At 45.8% G+C, this 18,785-nt stretch overlaps 1 protein-coding gene and 1 pseudogene across 1 annotated transcript; both read left to right on the top strand.

The window, feature by feature from the left end:
• The first annotated feature begins 627 nt into the window (after positions 1-627).
• Positions 628-8,284, top strand: LOC140221101 (uncharacterized; annotated as a pseudogene).
• An 8,396-nt stretch (positions 8,285-16,680) lies between these two features.
• Positions 16,681-17,936, top strand: LOC117836528 (uncharacterized). Its single transcript, XM_034715979.2, has one exon. It carries the CDS (start codon positions 16,753-16,755, stop codon positions 17,434-17,436), a length of 684 nt encoding a protein of 227 aa, XP_034571870.1. The 5' UTR covers positions 16,681-16,752; the 3' UTR covers positions 17,437-17,936.
• The last annotated feature ends 849 nt before the right edge of the window (positions 17,937-18,785 follow it).

The following is an 18,785-nucleotide window of genomic DNA, read 5'->3' as shown; positions in this document are numbered from 1 at the left end:
GAACAGAGAGAAGGCGGCCAGGACGGAGCACTCCTACAGAAATCTGCGCCTTCCCGCGGCGGCTCAGACCTACGGCAGCATAAATCTGGTGCTTCCTGCTATGGCGCGTCAATCTGGTCAATAATTTTGAGCTGAATTCACCAAAATTTCATTTTGCATTAAGGTCTTTAAATCTGGTCAGTAATTTTGAGTTGAATTCGCCAAAATTTCCCAAATGGATAGATGTTGGATACATAGTTGTCGACTATTTACCCTCGAGCATGAGAAAGGGGTCAATGATTTCATGGAATTTGTTAAGATTAGATACTCTGACGATGAACAAATACTATGCTCGTGTCGTCGATGCCTGAATCAGTCTAGATGTACTATAGATGTGGTGAGCTTGCACTTACTTTTGAATGGGATGGCAAGCACCTAACTAGGTGGATCCATCATGGAGAAACATTCGAGGATAGGGTTCAGCAAAATGCAAATCTACAGGATAATGGGGTTCAGGAAAATGCAATTCTGTAGGATGATGGGGTTGAGGAAACCGCAAATCTGCCGGATGAGGGGGTTGTGGACAATGCAGTTCTGCACGATGATGGTGATCAGGAAATGGTTCAGGAAAACGAACACATATCGGGTATGGAGGAGGATGAAGGCACCAAAGATGGACTTCCTAAAATGATACCTGACATGTGCCACGCTAAAGAGCTTGGAGGGAAAATATTAGAATGTATAAAGGAACATATAAACCGTAAGTTGTCACCGAGATCTAAATATACACAATTTACATTTGTTGTAAGTTACTTCATATCAAGTCTTTCTATTGGATCAGCAATGTCGCATTCAATGCGATTTTGAAGGTGGTATCCGTTGCTTTCCCAGGAGCAAATGTTCCGACATCTTATGTTGACGCAATAAAGTACATACGTGCCATGGGACTCGGCTATGAATCTATCCATGTTTGTAAGAATAATTGTGTATTATTTCGCAAGGATCTAGCGGAACATGATTTGTGCCCAGCATGTTGTGAAGTAGATTCAAGATGGAAAGATGCAAACAACAAGAAGTGTGTTCCTCAAAAGGTATTGAGGCATTTTCCGCTGGTTTCAAGGCTGAAGAGGATGTTTCTTTCATCAAAAACCGCAAAGGATGCACAATGGCACGAGTTGAAGCGACAACCGATGGACAATGAGCTTAGCCATCTAGCTGATGGTGAGACATGGAAAAACTTTGATAAAAATTGGCCGGAATTTGCAAAAGCTACGAACATTAGACTTGGACTTGCAACCGATGATTTCAATCCATTTGGCAACATGACCAACTCATATATAGTATGTGGCCAGTATTTGTTGTGCCGTATAACATTCCACCATGGGTATGCATGGAAGAATCAAACTTCATGATGGCATTATTGATCTCTGGGTCGAGTTCTCCATCAAAGGATTTTGATGTCTTCTTGCAACCTCTCGTAGATGAGCTGTTGGACCTGTGGAAGGGTGTCGATGCATACGATGCTTGTAGTCAACAATCCTTTAAATTGCATGCTCCAGTTATTTGGTGCATACATGATTATCCAGCACTAAGCACATTGGCGGGGCGACTTACAAAAGGTTATTATGCCTGTGTGCGTTCTGATAAGGATCCTTGCTTAAGGAGATTGAAGAACAAGATATGTTATATTGGCCATCGTCGTTTCCTTCCAACTGACCATCCATGGAGAAGAAAGAAAGCATAGTTTGATAGTAATACTGAAAACTAAGAGAGGCCAAAGCAATTTACTACTGAGGAGCTTCAACAACAACTGGAGAAGGTTAAAGATGTTAAACCAGAAAAGCCTCCTCAAGATTAGAAAAGGAAGGGGGAACCCAGATAGTGTTGGAGCCGAAGGATTTGTTTGTTTGACTTGCCGTATTGAACAACTCTGATGCTGCCACATAATCTTGATGTCATGCGCATTGAGAAAAACATATGCGAAAACCTTATTGGAACATTGCTTAAAATTGTTGGGAAGACAAAGGACACGATCAATGATAGGGTTGATTTCGAAGAGATGGGCATTAGACCACATCTACACAAGCTGAATACTATGGAAGGGGAGTCATGCAAAATGCCAGAAGATCCATATACAATGGGTAAAAAGAAATAGAAAATGTTTTGTGATTTTATAAGTCAGGTGAAATTCCTAGATGGATATGCTTCTAACTTATCAAGATGTATTACCGCTAATGGATGCAAACTTCAAAGATTGAAAACTCATGATTGTCATATCCTACTCCAATGGATTTTGCCTACTTCCCTTCAAAGTTTAATGGATAAAGAGATATACTTAGCTGTTTCGAAATTAGGAAACTTTTTTCGGCAACTATGTTGCAAAACTCTGAAGTTGGATGTTTTGAATAAACTGAAAATAGATATCCAAATAATTTTGTGCAAGCTTGAGAAAATTTTCCCCCTGCCTTCTTTGATATTATGGTGTACTTGGCTATCCATTTTCCTAATGAAGCAATCCTAAGAGGCCTAGTACAATATGGATGGATGTATCCCGGCAAAAGAAGGCTATTCACATTAAAACGTTCCATGAGAAACAAGGCTAGGCCTGAAGGATCCATTGTAGAAGCATATGTTGCTAATGAGACCTTAACATTTTGCTCAAGGTACTTTGCGGATGATGATGTTGACACACGATTCAATCAGGAGGACATGAATAGATAGAATGCTGATTTGTTACGAGAAGGCGATTTATCTTGTTTCCAGCACAATTTTGATGTACTTGGAGCAGCGAAGACTTCGTTCCTTGATTCAGATTACGACAAGCTAATTTGGTATGTGCTACACAATTGCGAAGAGGTTGAAACATATATCGAGTACGTATTCCGTCATGTAATGATTGTACTGCAATTATTTTGGTCTAATTTTTAGATGAATGTGTTTTTGCAGGATATACAGGGATCAATTAGAAGCAGAAGGTGTGTCAGACCAGGTTATTGATCGTAGAATTCAGAAAAAAAAATTGCCCGATGGTTTAAATCACATGTAAGTTTTCTGCTTTTTCAGAACAAACTTATATTAGCTTGCGAGGACATATATATATATATAAAACTATGATTTTGTTGTACAGATTGAAAATATGCCTGAAGGAGAGATCTCCGAGTACCTATATGCATTATCAGCTTTACTAGACAAGCGAGGAAGAAAATATTCAGCATGTCTTGTTGGCGGTGTCCGGTACCACACACATGCGTGAGAGGAAAATCGGAACACACAGAACAGTGGGATTATGGCTGCAGGCTTTCATAAAAATGAGCTATTTGAGTTTTATGGTTGTCTAAAAGATATTATTGAGCTGCGGTATAACTCATTAGGGCGTGGCATAAATCGAACTGTTGTCTTATTCCACTGTGATTGGTATGATCTGGGAGGGACCAAGTGTGGCAGATCCACTTCGGATTAGCCAAATCGAGGCACGGTTAAGTCGCCTAACACGCGACACCCGGCCTTAATCAGGCTAACACGAAGTGCCGTCGGATTTTATCCCATTTAACCACTTGAACAGGACCGAAATAGCAAACTCACACGAAGGTGAGCGGTTCCAGAGAATACAATAAGTCCACTGAGTTAAACAATCTTACCATTTTTGTTCAACATTAAAACAAACAACATCAGAGTTTTTACAAAGTTTAAAAACAAAAGAAGGTAAAACAACAAGCGGAAGCTACTTCGTCGGGGTCGGACATACCTGGTGAGGCCAACCAGGACATCAGTGATCCCTCTCCTCGCCGTCCGAGGAGGGATCCCACTCGACCGTCCAACCCGGAGGGAGTTGGGGCGGCCAAGTGCCAACAGAAGAAGGCTCGGGAGCAGCAACTCCACCTGAAAAAGAAAGAGCCACAACAAGGCTGAGCTACTAAGCTCAACAAGACTTAACCGACAGGAGGAAGCTACTCCACCACTTCTAGACATGCAAGGCTCTTTGGCTGAGGGGTTTGTTTGCCAAAAGCACTATGTAGATCCCTATTTTCAAAGTTTTAGCTCAGGTTCTAAGTTCATTATCCGGTCTAGGTTAGCAACTTACTCTAAGCAAACAATGAACCAACCAAAAGGTATATATATCATCATCAAGACCATGTCATCATCAGATTCCTTTATTACTCAGGGTGACATAGCGATCAAGCAGTCTCAAACTGTGAGAGGCAGACGAATCGATTCGAGTTCTTTAACCATGCATGGTGAACCTAACCTCACGACATCCGCGCACCACCGAGAGTCGCTTCCTGTGTCGGCCTTCCCCATCAATCCCCTAACCCGTGTCGGGCCCATTTCCTTTGGTGCAAGGTTCCACAGACCCGGCCTCTGCTGTTCTGTGACCACGCTTGCCACCACGTGCAGTAGCAGGGGAAACTCCGTTCCAAGGACAATGGGGCGACCGCTCACGTCTAGGTTCAATCCGGTACTAGGCTTCCTCATCCCATAATAAGTATGAGGTTAGTACTTTCAAACACTTGATCACGAACACCACCACTGTCGGGCCTTAGCAAGTTCCATAGACAGACGGGGCGATCAGCCGACCACCAAAAGTTAACCAGAACCCTGCCCCGTCCATCGTCCTTATAGTTGTAACAGAAGAGGAACAACCAACTCCTACAAACTCGCGAGTGACAGGAAATCACTCGGCTTTTACCGCTTCCTATTCAAGCAACGCATCTACTCGGTCCAACAGCTAGTGTTCAGATCAAGGGATCTAAGATACGCATCTAGGGTTGCAAACAACTCCTATACGTAAATGCACAAACAACATGAAGAAGGCATGCGCAAGTTTGAGAAAAACTGGGGATTCATGCTCCGAGGCTTGCCTTCAAACGAGGAGGAGGGAAGCTGCTCTTCTGCTTGGACGGCTTCGGCTTCTGGGGGCGGGAGCTCTGCTTGTGGCGGATCCACTTCGGATTAGCTTGGTTTAACATGGTTAAGTTGCCTAACATGCGACACCGATGCCTTAGCCAAGTTAACACGAAATGCCGTCGGATTTCATCCGATTTAACCACTTGAACAGGACCACTTTAGCAAACTCACACGAAGGTGAGTGGTTTCAGAGAATACAACAAGTCCATCGAGTTAACAAATTAACCATTTGATTTAGTCGCGAAAAGAACATCAGAGTTTTACAAGGTCCAGAAAACAACAGAGGTAAACACTAGCGGAAGCAATCGTCGGGGTCGGATGTCCTGGTGAGGCCAGCCTGGACATCACTGATTCCTCTCCTCGCCGTCCGAGGAGGGGTCCCACTCGACCGTCCAGCCCGGCGGGAGCTGGGGCGGCCAAGCACCAGCAAGAGAGGGGTCGGGAGCAGCAGCTTCACCTGAAAACAGGAGCCACAACAAGGCTGAGCTACTAAGCTCAACAAGACTTATCCGATAGGAGTAAAACCACTCCACACTTCTAGACATGCAGGGATTATTGGCTGAGGGGTTTTGCTTTGCCAAAAGCACTAAGTGAAAACCTATTTTCAAGTTTTAGCTCCGGTTCTAAGTTCATTAGCCGGTCTAGGTTTTTCAACCTATTCTAAGCAATCATAGAGCCAAACAAGATGTGTAGATATATCAACAAACACCATGTCATCATCAGATTCCTCATTTACTCAGGGTGACATAGCGATCAAGCAATCTCAAACTGTGAGAGGCAGACGAATCGATTCGAGTTCTTTAACCATGCATGGTGAACCTAGCCTCACGACATCCGCGCACCCGGAGGTCGCTTCCTGTGTCGGCCTTCCCCATCAATCCCCTAACCCGTGTCGGGCCCATATCCTTTGGTGCAAGGTTCCACAGACCCGGCCTCTGCCGTTCTGTGACCACGCTTGCCACCACGATTACTTCTGCTAGTGTTTACCTCTGTTATTTTCTAGACCTTGTAAAACTCTGATGTTCTTTTCGCGACTAAATCAAATGGTTAATTTGTTAACTCGGTGGACTTGTTGTATTCTCTGAAACCACTCACCTTCGTGTGAGTTTGCTAAAGTGGTCCTGTTCAAGTGGTTAAATCAGATGAAATCCGACAACATTTCGTGTTAACTTGGCTAAGGCATCGGTGTCGCATGTTAGGCGACTTAACCATGTTAAACCAAGCTAATCCGAAGTGGATCCGCCACACTGCTGCAGCTTCGTCTTTGGGCGCCGGGTACAACTCGTAGAAGCCGTCGGCGAGACGCAGCTCTACACGAAATGCAATGCAAGGGTTAGTAGTTTAGACGGTTAATTCAACAACAACTCTTGCAAGTTCTAGCCCAGAAACTTTGTAGCAAAGCTACGGAAAAAGGTGAAGAAGTGTACTGGGGGTTGGGGTAGATCAAGATAGAAGGGTCGGATGGGAGGGAACTTAGGATCGGACCCTTAGACTAGAGGAATAGAGGAGCTGGGGGTCCTCAGGCTTAACGCAGAGAAGTCCCCGATTCTTACACATATACCCTCGGGTTAAGGAAAAAGATACCGCCGAGCCCTCGGGTGATGCGAAGAAAAGGGTCGGCAGACAGACAAGGTCGGGCGAAGCGGAAAAGGGGTCGGGCGGACAGAAGGGGTCGGACGAGGCGAAAAGGGGTCGGTAGCTTACCTTTTCTTACAGGCGAAGCTTGGGGTCGGGAAAGAGCAGACTTGGGTGGAGGGACTAAGGCTTGGGACAGCGGCGAGGTCCGGCGGGGTTCCGGCGGCGGCGGTGCTTCTTGTGGATCACAAGCAAGCTCTTGCGTAGCGCGGAGGAGCAAGCGGCTGGGTGGATTGGGGAAAACGGTGTGGAGCGGAGAGGAGAGTTCCTCAGGGACTTAGGCGGTAGCGCTTTGAGTACGAACAGGAAGCCAAGGTGGGAGGGCAGCGATGGTGAAGGGGAACTCCGGTGGAGCTTTGGCATTCCCTTTTATAGCTGCGCGGAAGAGAGAAGGTTGGAGCGGCACGAGGACCGGGAAGAAGCGATGGAGTGCGCTGCCAGGGCGGCGATTGAGCAACGAGGGCGGTGGAGCAGGACTTCGGGGATGGCACCGGCGGTCATTGGGCACCGAAGACAGGGCGGCGCAGGCGCGGTTTTGCCGGTGGTTGAGATTTGGCGGAGACGGGCGTCGTCGTGCGGTGGATCTGATGGAAGTGACCGGGGGAACGGCACTAGAAGCGAGGGCGCACAGGTGAGAAGACAGGTGGGCTACTGTCGCGCGGGCGAGCGCGAAACAACAGTCTGTAGGGGCGCAGATCTGGCAAGGCGGAAAGGAGCTGTCGCGGCCGGGGTCTGGGTTGGCGGAGGGGGAATCGTCGCGTAGCGCGGATCGGGGCGGCGCGACTGTGGAAGGGCGACGGAAAAGACGGGCGGCATCGGGCTCTGCAGCCGGGAGTCTGGCGAGGTGATGATGGGTGCGGGCGGCGAGGCACTGCAGAAAGGGTTGCAGAGGGCTTCCGCTGCGATTGGGGAAGGGGGCGCGAGAATCCATCCGGTCGCGGCCGGCGACGGGATGGAGCGGCGGGTGTCGGAGGCAACGAGCCATGCGGCGGAGAAGCTCTGAAGCGGGCATGCTACTCGAGTGCGTCTGTCGCGGGAGATCTGGGGAAGAGATTTTATGGGTCCACCGGTCAGATTTAAAGGAGGCATTGTGGGAAGACTTAGAAGGATCCGGCGGTGAGTTGGGGTCGGCAGGGTCGGAACGGGAGACCAGCGGAGAGGGGTCGGGTCTCGGGGTCGGGTCCGGACTGGAGGTTGAGTACTTAAACTCGGTAAAGCTGAGATAGGGGATTAGGGACTTAGATTAAGATTAACTCAAGAGATTTGGGGTCGGTCGTCACACCAAGAAGGAACCATGGATTAGAAAGGATGGGTACTTCATAAGCATTAATACTAAAAAGTACTGGTACAAAAGTGATCCCTACATTTTTGCTGAACAAGAAACGAAGGTGTTTTACTTGTCAGACACCTTGCTACAAGACCCATGGAGAGTGGTGCAAAAATTTGAGACAAGTATTTGTGAAGCTTTAATGAAACTGAGCAGGACACAGCGCCCAGTGGCATGGTACTTGCATATCAAGATGATGTAATTGAAGAAACCTTGAATGATGGTATTCGTGATGGTTCGGAGGCTATGGTGCCAATTACTGATGGGAGGAGGATAAGACTATCATTCCAGCAGCTCAAGTTACTTCCATTCGCCAACAAGTTCTATCTAATGTGGACGGATTCAATTTTGACGATGAGGAGGAGGACGAGACTATCTGGCAATACCATGATGCAAATGAAAATCCCACACCTGACAGTGACAAAGATTAGCATGTGAAATCAATTAATGTTTTAGTTGATGTGATCTAAACTCATTTGTTGTATAACATATGAACCGATATGTGCATCTAGACCTTTTATCATAGTAGTTGTGGGAAAATCCTTTTGATGCATCTTAATATGTTCAAAAGCACACTTAGCTGGCTATTGATCCGGCTTGTTGTATTATCAAACACCGGAACATCCTGTAACGCCTTCCAAAATCTTCGAACACCCATTTGGCTGGCTATTTATCCGATTCGTTGTATTATCAAACACCAAAACATCCTATGACGTCTTCAAAATCTTTGAACGCCCATTTGGCTGGATGTTTATTCGGTTCGGTGTATTATCAAACACAGGAACATCCTGTGATGACTTTCAAAATCTTCAAACGCCTATTTGGCTGGCTGTTTATCCAGTTCAGTGTATTCTCAAACACCGGAACATCCTTATGCTAGAACAAGGTTGGGTAGGAAACACCTACCCATCTTCTTGTCTAGGTGCGTACTACACCTTTATGACTTTATCCAACGTCGTGACACTTTTGGTGACCCGTCGTTCCCCATTTACTGCAAGGCACTTGCGGCGCTCGCCCTTGGTAGGGTTTAGCCATGACCGCTACCACCACCTGCTGCAGCCACCCGCCGCCGTGGTCGCGCTCCGCCGCTACTGCAATCCACCATAGCTCACCCCGATTTCATAGGTACTCATCACTGAAAGGAGGATTCGTTAAATTTTTTGAGATCATTGTGGTAGCTGATTCAAGAAAGATCTTGCAGATGGGCCGAGATGGTGGCAAGAGAAATGGAAAGGCGCTTGACTTGCCTCCGGTGAAGCGACAAAGGAAGTCGCAGGCAAATTCTGCAGGCATGGCTGGTGCTTAGACGTGGCAAAAGGGCAGATCCATTACACGGGAGTCTTCCCCTGCCCGTTCCCGCCGTACACGGGGTGGGTCAACCTCAGCATCTGTCTGCCACACATGGGTTGGTTCAACCTCAGCGCCTTCCGGATGACAGCAATCTATGCGGCGTCGGCCGTCCCGCCCTGCTGAGTTTCCTGCGCCCAACCCCAGGGAGCAGAACGAGGTACCACTTTACCCTCCACCAAAAGAGCCGCTAAGGATGATTGAACTGAGCATGCATAGCTACCAAATAATTAAAAGGCATAGATCTGTGTCTGAGGATGTGTGGTTTGAAAAATCCCATGACAGACGGGTCGAACAAAAATTTAGTAATGTCATTCAGCAAACTTTCTACTATAACTATAAGAAGCTATCCACCAAACTATTTAAGCACAAGATTATAAACTGTAATCATATGAACATGACTGTGGGAGGAGAGGATATTATGGGATACTTCGATCAACTACCCGGATTGGCTGATTTGATCTTAGGGCATCATTAGTATATTGAGGATTGAGTTCGAGTTTTCTATGCTACGTTGTACATTCCTAAGAGCAGAGAGTGCATTCAAGTCATGTTTCATGAAGCTCCGCATAGAATTTGGCGACACCAAATTGATAGTATTGGAGTCAATTCGTGTAACGTGTCCCTACACCACATTATCTACGGGGATCGTGAACCACCTCGTCATAGTTTGCTTGGTGGATCATTCCCTTCGGACGAGGATATGGCCGAACTTTTTGTGGAGTCGTTCCCTTCTAGCTGAGCATATCGCACGCCTGACATGTTTACCCATAAGGCCAATGTGATTCACCGGGCACTAAGAAAGACATTGTTACCACAGATTGGCAATGCAGAGTCCATCACTAGTCTTCAACAGTGGCTTCTCCTTCACGTCATGACTGGCCGGGAGTTCAACATCGTGGACTTTATTCTTTGTGAGATTCAAGATGTTATCCATGATGGATTGACCGTGGCCCAACAAATGTTGTATGCTCACTAGATCTCCATCATCCTGAGTGATCTTACTAAAAAAGATGAGAATAGTAGAGAGGTGCAAACCGGATCCAAAAATTAGCGACATGAGTATAGCAATGCTAAAACACAATTCAAGATATACAAGCCAGCGAGACCAGGAGACAGACGTATTGGCCTAAGGGTTAGGAATGAGCCATCTCCTAATGAGCACAGAAATGAGAAAAGCAAATCAGACAAGAACTACTGCTCAGACAGCAAAGGCAGTGAGGAGGAAAATACGTATGTACCTTGTCTCCAAGTCACTCAGGACTAGGAGGCACGTGTATCACGATCTGCTACAAAAATAGTACCGGTCACTCCAGTAATAGCCAGTCAGCCGACGGAGCTTGCCTTAATTCTTCAGGGACTGGTTGATGGTCTGGCAAAACAAGCAGAAAGTAATCTCCGCTTGGTCAAGCTATAGAAACGGTTGGATGAGATACTGGCTCATCGGGAGGAGAGACAATTCGCGTGGCTAGAGCAGGTGGCACAAAGGGCAGACCAGAACATCAACAATGTGATCACCACCTTCTCTGCTGCACTCAATCAGGTGTACCAGCAGGTCGGGTTACTAGCACCGCAACTTCAACTCCCAAATGCTGGTCAGACCCCCTTGCTAATCATGCCTCCGACTGAACGGGGTAAATCCTCTGAAGTCTCTGTGCCGCATCACAGTTCAGCTAGAATTCCACAATTGTTGACATCAATGATGACCCTGATAGAAAAGGAATCCACACTTGTTTCCACAAAGAAGGGTGATGACGGTGAGGAAGCAAATGCATCAATACTCATGGTTCTATCTGATATTGCTGCCTCGCAATAGCAAAAGGAAGATCCTGTGGTGGAAATAGCTACAGATCCGGATGCTCGTGAAGTTTCTACCGCTGCTACTCCAGATGATCCTGGTGTCACTACTTCGCAAGCTAAGGATGATCCTGGTCACACTACTTTTCAAGCTCAGGAAGATCCTGTGGTGGCTCCCGCTCCTGATCTCGCTTCGTCAGAAGGCTCTCCCACACCTGCTCATGGTTTGGCTACGTCGAAAGGCTCTCCTGCACCTACTCCTAGTCTCGCTACGTCGGAAGGCTCTCCTGCACAGTACTTGTTTACTTTGTATTCTTCTTTGCAACAAAAACACTAGAAACATTTGTGAGTACTTTTGTGAGACCTTTCATTTTCTTTCTTTTATTAGGCTCAGATGGAACAAATAGTCACCCAACCTGGAGACGACCAACCAAAGACTGTTGTTGAAATAGTGGCTGAAGTTGTCCAACCTAGGACATTTTGGGAGGTTGCTGGCATTCACCCACCCTCGAAGAAAAGTATTAGAGTTGGTACCGCACTACAGGTAGAAGAAATACAAGCTGATCTTGAGAGTGAGAAATAGGGGGGCACAACTTCGGCAAAAAATTGCTGAACAGGAGTCTGAGATGGGTGCACTAAGATTGAGGGCTGAAACACAAAAAACAATATTGAAGTCTTAGATAGAAGAGCTCTAAGCTTTGAAGAACACCACCAAGGAGTTGCACTTTCTGATTTCTAGCCTCATAAACTTCAGCACCAGTCAGAGCCACATGAATCCTCTCCTCAACTAAAGTGTGTTGCTGGTGAAGTTGTTGTTTGTTGCTGATGAACTTTTATTGAATGTTGCATTTTTTATGCTTAACTTGTTGTATGTTGCATTATTGTTGCTAGTGAACCATTCATTGATTGTGATGTGAACAATATGGAAGTTGGAAATGAGCTGTTTTTATGTCCGTGATTGTCATGGTGATCAACAACCAAAATTGAATATATTATTGTGAAATGCAATAATGGGCTAAGGCCCAGAAAAAACGACCCAATATGGTACCGTGAAATGCAATAATGGCTCTTTGTTAGATGTGCTAGGGCCCAGAAAAAAATAACCCAATATGGTACTGCGAAATACAATAATAGCTCTTCGTTAGATGGGCTAGGTCCTAGAAAAAATAGCCCAATATGACGTTCAACAAATATTTTTTTGCCCATAAAATAGCGTGGAAATCTAAAATGGGCTAAAAATGTCCTAACAAAATTGGGCTCATAAATGCTCTTAAATGGACCGGGCTTTAATTTATGACGAACTGAAATCATCATAACACCCCTACCACGTCGAAGCCACGTTGGATTCTTGTCCAACTCGGCGCAACCTCCGAAACAATTTTATGACGACATGTAGGATGAATTTTCATTCGTCATTATCTTAGTGACGGACCGAAATAAGGAACGTCACTAGTCGTGGTTTATGACGCTCGACTAAATCACGGTTTATGATACAAAAAAAACACGTTTATGACACTTTTTGGTTCATCACTAGTTGGAAGATTTCTTGTAGTGCAAGGAGGGAATATGCTCATCAGATGCGAGATGCCCCCATCCCTCCAAAACGAGCGGACGGGGGCATCCAACTTTATCCCCGTCTCGCACCGTCACCCTCCGTTGCTCAAGCGTACGAATGGGGGCATGGCAACACGGACAAGAGCAGCTTGACCACCGCACCGGCAGCCGTGGGCGAGCTCGAGGCCACTTGGTGGCGGCGCGGGGAGGATCCACCGGCAGGAGAGATGGCTTGGGGGACGGCACGGGGAGGATCCACCGGCGCGAGAGCTGGCCTGGGGGTGGCGAGGAGGAGCCGGTCTGGGGGGTGGCGTGGGGAGGGCGCCGGCGGCATAAGCTGGCCTTGGGGGTGGCGTGGGAAGGGCCGCTGGCGGGAGGAGCCGGCTTGGGCGGCGCGGCTGGTTCCCCAGGGCAGCGCGGCCGGTAAGGCGGCCGGGGAGGAGGGTGGGGGAGAGAAGGTGGCGGGGAGGAGGATTTCGGGGCGGTGGGGAGGAGAATGTTGCGGGGAGAAGATAAGGGGGAAAAGGAAGTAAAAAAAGAAAAGGAAGATATGATGGATGATGTGTGGGTCCTAAAATGACAGATGGGGCCCATCAAACATTGTTGCTAACAGTGTTGCAAGTACCATCCATCCCACATATCTTAACCCTCAACCAAACAAAAAACAGGAACGAATCCATCCCACTTCAACCAAACACTGGATGGGATCGTCCCATCCCACAAAATTGGGTCAAGAGCATCCCATCCCACGTTATCTCTCGTCTAAACACACCCAAAGAGTATCGGTTGAGAGATGAGGCACCAATTCTCTCTTCTATCTAAGGTTTGGAAGCGGCATGCTGCTGAGAGGTACATAGGCACCCAAGCCCGATGTTAGGGATGCACCTCAATTGTCGGTGTGTCTTATATACTTGTTTGGTATCGAAATATTTGTCAGAGTTGATTTTTTCCACAATATTTGACCATTCGTCTTATAAAAAAATTATTGGAGGTATATAAAAATGATAAGTCATTGCTTAAAATACCTTTAATGGTAAAGTAAATCACAAACAAAATAAATAATATTTACATAATTTTTTGAATACAATGAATGGTTAAACATCGTGACTAAAAGTTAACGGTACCAGATATTTCGATACGTAGTACTACTAATCTTCTCTCCTGCGGTAACCCACCAAACAAGCTGATAATAGTTGTTATATTTTTTATGGATCAAATGAAAACCACGATCCATGAAACATCTTATGAAGGACCGGCATCTAACTTGGAGCAGAGTGGAAGAGGGGCATGTTCAAGGTGTTGAAAAAAAATTCATTAGTACAAAATATTTGTTCTTGAAGTATAGATAATTGTTAAAAAAACTGAGGGGGAAGAAAATTCATCTAAGGAGGGGGAGATCTATCCAGAAACACAGCCGGAAGGATCATGTTGTAGGTGCGGATAAAAAATTTCCACGAGCGTAGAAAAATCGTTCCATGGTATAGCAATTAGCGAATGGAAAAAAAATGAGCTGTTACACATGATGTGGAGGTGGGTGGTCTGGGTGGAGGCGTGGTACGGTCCGTCTTGCACGGCAAGATGGAGGACCTCTTCATGGCCGTGGCTTGTTGATCATTGCGTCCCCGGCAGGGTCTTCGGCGTGTCCGTGGGAAGTTTCCATGAGCACATGGGTTAGACCCGGTCAAAACCGAGAAACTTAAACGAGCTTCCACGAAACTGCCGGATTTGGGGTGTGGTGGTGGATGTACGGGCGACGAGCTGGGTGATCTGGACGTGTGTATCGCGACGTGCTTGCTCGGTGACGGAACTGGTGAGAAAATTAAAGGGCGCCGGATAAATATATTGCCGATTCAAAAATTTGATAATTCATCCTAAATTTTAAATGTTGCAAACCGTGGACTATAGAATTTAGCGGAGTGCTCCCAGAAAAGCTAAAGGTGCTCTAGCGCAGCTATAGCGGCCACTATGACATTTAGCGGTATGCAAAAAAACTAGCAAAATTTAGGGAAAAACATTAGTAGTTTAACGAATTTCAGCTCATATTTTATAAGTACATGTCCTGGTATAAGTGCAAACATAAAAAAATAAGTCACAACTCACAAGACAAGTTATAAGTCATCACTCATAGTTTATAAATCACAAGTATATAAAGTTTGTAACTCAGCATGGTGGAGTTAGCAGCACCGCGCTATTGAATTTAGCAGTGCTATTTCACGCAATAGCGGAGTTAGCGGTATTAGGGGTAATATTTGCTGGCACCTGTCTAAAAAATCTATAGCAGTGGGCTATTTGCAACAGTGTAAATTTTTATTATCCACCCAAGCATACACTAATTAATCATGACTATAGTAATTATTATAATTGACTCGTGACTGCTAGGTAGAAAACAAAACGTCGCGAGGACATCTTACCATCTTGACGAACGGCTACAAGCTGTGTGCGTTGTGCAGTTAGGCTGACCCTGTAGCGTTTTGACTTGACCATAGATTAATAAGGGGTAGTAATTTTTTTTATTTTTGATGGGGTGGCCATGGCCCCCGCCGGCCAACCCCAGTTCCGCCACTGTGCATGCTGGCGTCTCTTCATCTCTAATAACTTTCTGATATAAGAGACGTTCCAAAAATATTGTACATGGTGGTATTGATGAGTACGTGTGTTGTTAATACAATATTTTAAAAAAAAACTGACTCCTCCTAAAATAGTTCGACCAAAATTGTAAAAAAAACACATCCAATCAGAAATATATTTTTTTCTAGGATTTATGGTAGTAAAATAATATAGAAATAAATAGGCCGATCTGCAATGTAACGTTGATGTATATAAAAATAGACTCAGTCTAAAAATATCCTTGTGACCAAATAATTTTTTTGTTTTAAATATTATATTTCATAGAAATTCCTTGTCAAAGTTTTATAATGTATATACTATATCGATGCCATGCATATAAGTTTTTCAAAAGATGTTTGTAGGCGCGATGAGCGTGCCCGCGTGTGTATTTTTTTTATACATAAAAGGTCTCCCCTTCATTTCGCCAAACACATAGCGTAGCAAGTCTTATAGCATCCAAGATCCCAGCATGTATTCGACGCATACCCGCTAAAACCCATACAAGAACCGTGCCAAAGCTTCTACCAATAACACAGAAAGGCACAGAAAAGGTTTGCATTCGAAACAACCTCAGCCGCTCTTTCAAGAGCATGTGAGCGCCTGGTTCTGAAAAAACAGTAGTACATATGATTGGCGTCAGAGGCGAAGCTACACTATAATTAGAGGTACTAATGTACCTCAAAATTTACGAAAACAGTGATTATATTTTATTTTTTACCATATGTGCACCCTCCTTAAAATTTACGAAAACAGTGATTATGCTTTATTTTTTACCATATGTGCACCCTCCTTAGTCCTTAGCTCAACACTATTCACCTACGAGGCAAATACACCTCCCTCTAATTTACTCAGACTTCACCACTGATTGGCGTGTAGTACTCCTGTTATTGAATTAGATGGGACCCAAGGAAGAAAGAATAGGTGCGCAATTCTTAAATTTCTAGCCGGGCGGTAACCATACCCATCAAACTTAAGGCGCGTTTGTCAGAGCCCCTAGAGATGTTCTGCTGTTTGTCAGAGCTCCTAGAGATGTTCTGCTGATTCCAGTAGAAGCTCTGCCAAACAGTTATTGAGAGAGAAGTGATTCTCTACTGATTGTGTGAAGTGATTCTCTGAGATGAACTAAGAGGTTAGGAGCTGATGTTCTGCTGATTCCAGTAGAAGCTCTGCCAAACAGTTATTGAGAGAGAAGTGATTCTCTACTGATTGTGTGAAGTGATTCTCTGAGATGAACTAAGAGGTTAGAAGCTGGAAAAAGTAGCTTCTCCTGATTATGGGAAGTGATTCTCCATCCTGATTTTAATAGTTTCTAAGAATAAAAAAGAATCACTTTCAGCCACAAAATCACTTCTCCTAAAGAATAAGCTCCCATATAGAATGGGAATCAGCCATTAATTTCCGAAGACCGATCAAACTTTGAAACGGTCCAAGTCTTGCACACTTTGACTGGTAACTGGTAGGGTACCACTCAATACTCATAGCTCCAGTGCTAGCAGCCAGCTCGCTCGCAGCACCTATTTAAAGTGCACCCTTACTGGTCCATACTCCATACCAGATCAAGTTTAATTTAGTACGTAATCCTACAGCATTCAGCTAAAAAAATGAAGCTTCCCGCGGCAGTCATCGCCGTGTCCTCCGTCCTCCTGGTCATGGCCGCCACGTCCGGCGCCGTCACGTTCGACGCCACCAACTCGGTGGCCAGCACCGACGGCGGCGCGAGGTTCGACCGGGAGGTCGGCGTCGACTACGCGAAGCAGGTGCTCTCCGACGCCTCGTCCTTCATCTGGGGCACCTTCAACCAGCCCAACCCCGAGGACCGCAAGCCGGTGGACTCCGTCGCCCTCAACGTCGTCGACAACATCAGCGCGCCGGCGCAGACCAGCGGCGGCGCCATCAGCCTCAACGCCCAGTACGTCGCCGGCTTCCAGGGCGACGTCAAGACGGAGGTGACCGGCGTGCTGTACCACGAGACGACGCACGTGTGGCAGTGGGACGGGCAGGGACAGGCCAACGGCGGCCTCATCGAGGGCATCGCCGACTTCGTGCGGCTGCGGGCGGGGCTCGCGCCGGACCACTGGAGGAAGGCGGGGCAGGGCGACAAGTGGGATCAGGGGTACGACGTGACGGCGAGGTTCCTGGACTACTGCGACTCGCTCAAGCAGGGGTTCGTGGCAGAGCTCAACGGCAAGATGAAGGACGGCTACAGCGATGGCTTCTTCCAAGATATCCTGGGGAAGGATGTCCAGCAGCTGTGGCAAGACTACAAGGCCCAGTATGGCGGTTGATTTATGTTTGCAGCATGTGGCGCTTGATATTTCGACCGAACTCAAGATGTTTGGATACGAGGTGCTAAAATTTAACAGTATCACATCGGATGTTCGGATGCTAGTTAGGAGAACTAAACATGAGCTAATTATAAAACTAATTGCAGAACCCTATGCTAATTCGCGAGACGAATCAATTAAGCTTAATTAATCCATCATTAGCAAATGATTACTGTAGCACCACATTGTCAAATCATGGACTAATTAGGCTTAATAGATTCATCTCGCAAATTACACTCCATCTGTGCAATTAATTTTGTAATTAACCTATGTTTAATACTTCTAATTAGCATCCAAATATCTGATGTGATGGGTGTTAAACTTTAACACCATGTAGTCAAACATGCCCTTTGTCACGGGTGGCTGGGTGATGGAATAATGTCAAGGTTACTGTAATCTAGAAGATGTACTTGCTGGGAGTTGCATCTCTTTCTTAAATTTAATAAGAAGTCAGTTGCTCATTTGGATTATTCTTTTTTTGAAAAAGGCATTTCTAAACCTGAACAAATTTCGTGCCATGCGGGGCGGGGCAGCCGGAGAAGCAGAAAAGGCGCGTGCTCGCCTTTTGCCGCCCTCGGTCCGTCGGTCGTTCTCCCAGCTCTTGTCACCGTCACGGCTCACAACTTGAGACGTGAGCCTAAAGCTCCCTGATCTTTTCGCTCTAGTTTTTTGAGACAAGATATCGCTATTTAATTTTATGTACAATTTAGCCGTTATTGCTTACTATAGTCTCATTTAGCTCCGCTATTAGCTGTTTTAGAGTTTTGTTATTAAAAGTTTTAGCCCGTTATTTAGAACATTGCTTGACAGTCGGTCGGTGCGTTGGACTGGCTGGCCAGGCCTTTACTGTTTGCAATGCAATGAGCGACCGGCATGAGTTGCTAGCTGTTGTCAAGCTGGGGCATCGGGTGCGTTTGGATCTCCAGCAATAATCGTTCTAGCCTTGCTAGGCTAGGCAATGTTACCCGTTTTAAACAGGCTGAAAGGCCACCGGACCATCCGGGCCTTTGTAGCATCCAAGGTGGCAAGGTGAAATGTAGCATGTTCTCGGTAGTAAGAGACTTACGCTTCCAATCATAAAGTTGTAGTAGCACCAAATATTAATGGAAAAGGTACTTGTTTTTGACTTTTTTAATATATAGTTTTTAGTATCTACCTAGACGTATATGCGTATATGTGTTTAGATACGTAGTTTTCCTATGTATTTAGAAAAGTCAAAACGAATAGTAATTTGAGACGGAGAGAGCAGTAAATCACATCACGCAATGCAGCCGCCTTGAGCTGATCTGAGACACTGTAAAGAAGCAAAG

This window comes from Setaria viridis, chromosome 9 (assembly GCF_005286985.2).
Source record: "Setaria viridis chromosome 9, Setaria_viridis_v4.0, whole genome shotgun sequence".
Lineage (NCBI taxonomy): Eukaryota > Viridiplantae > Streptophyta > Magnoliopsida > Poales > Poaceae > Setaria > Setaria viridis.
Note: the sequence above shows the minus strand (reverse complement) of the source record. Positions and strands in the feature narration are given on the sequence as shown.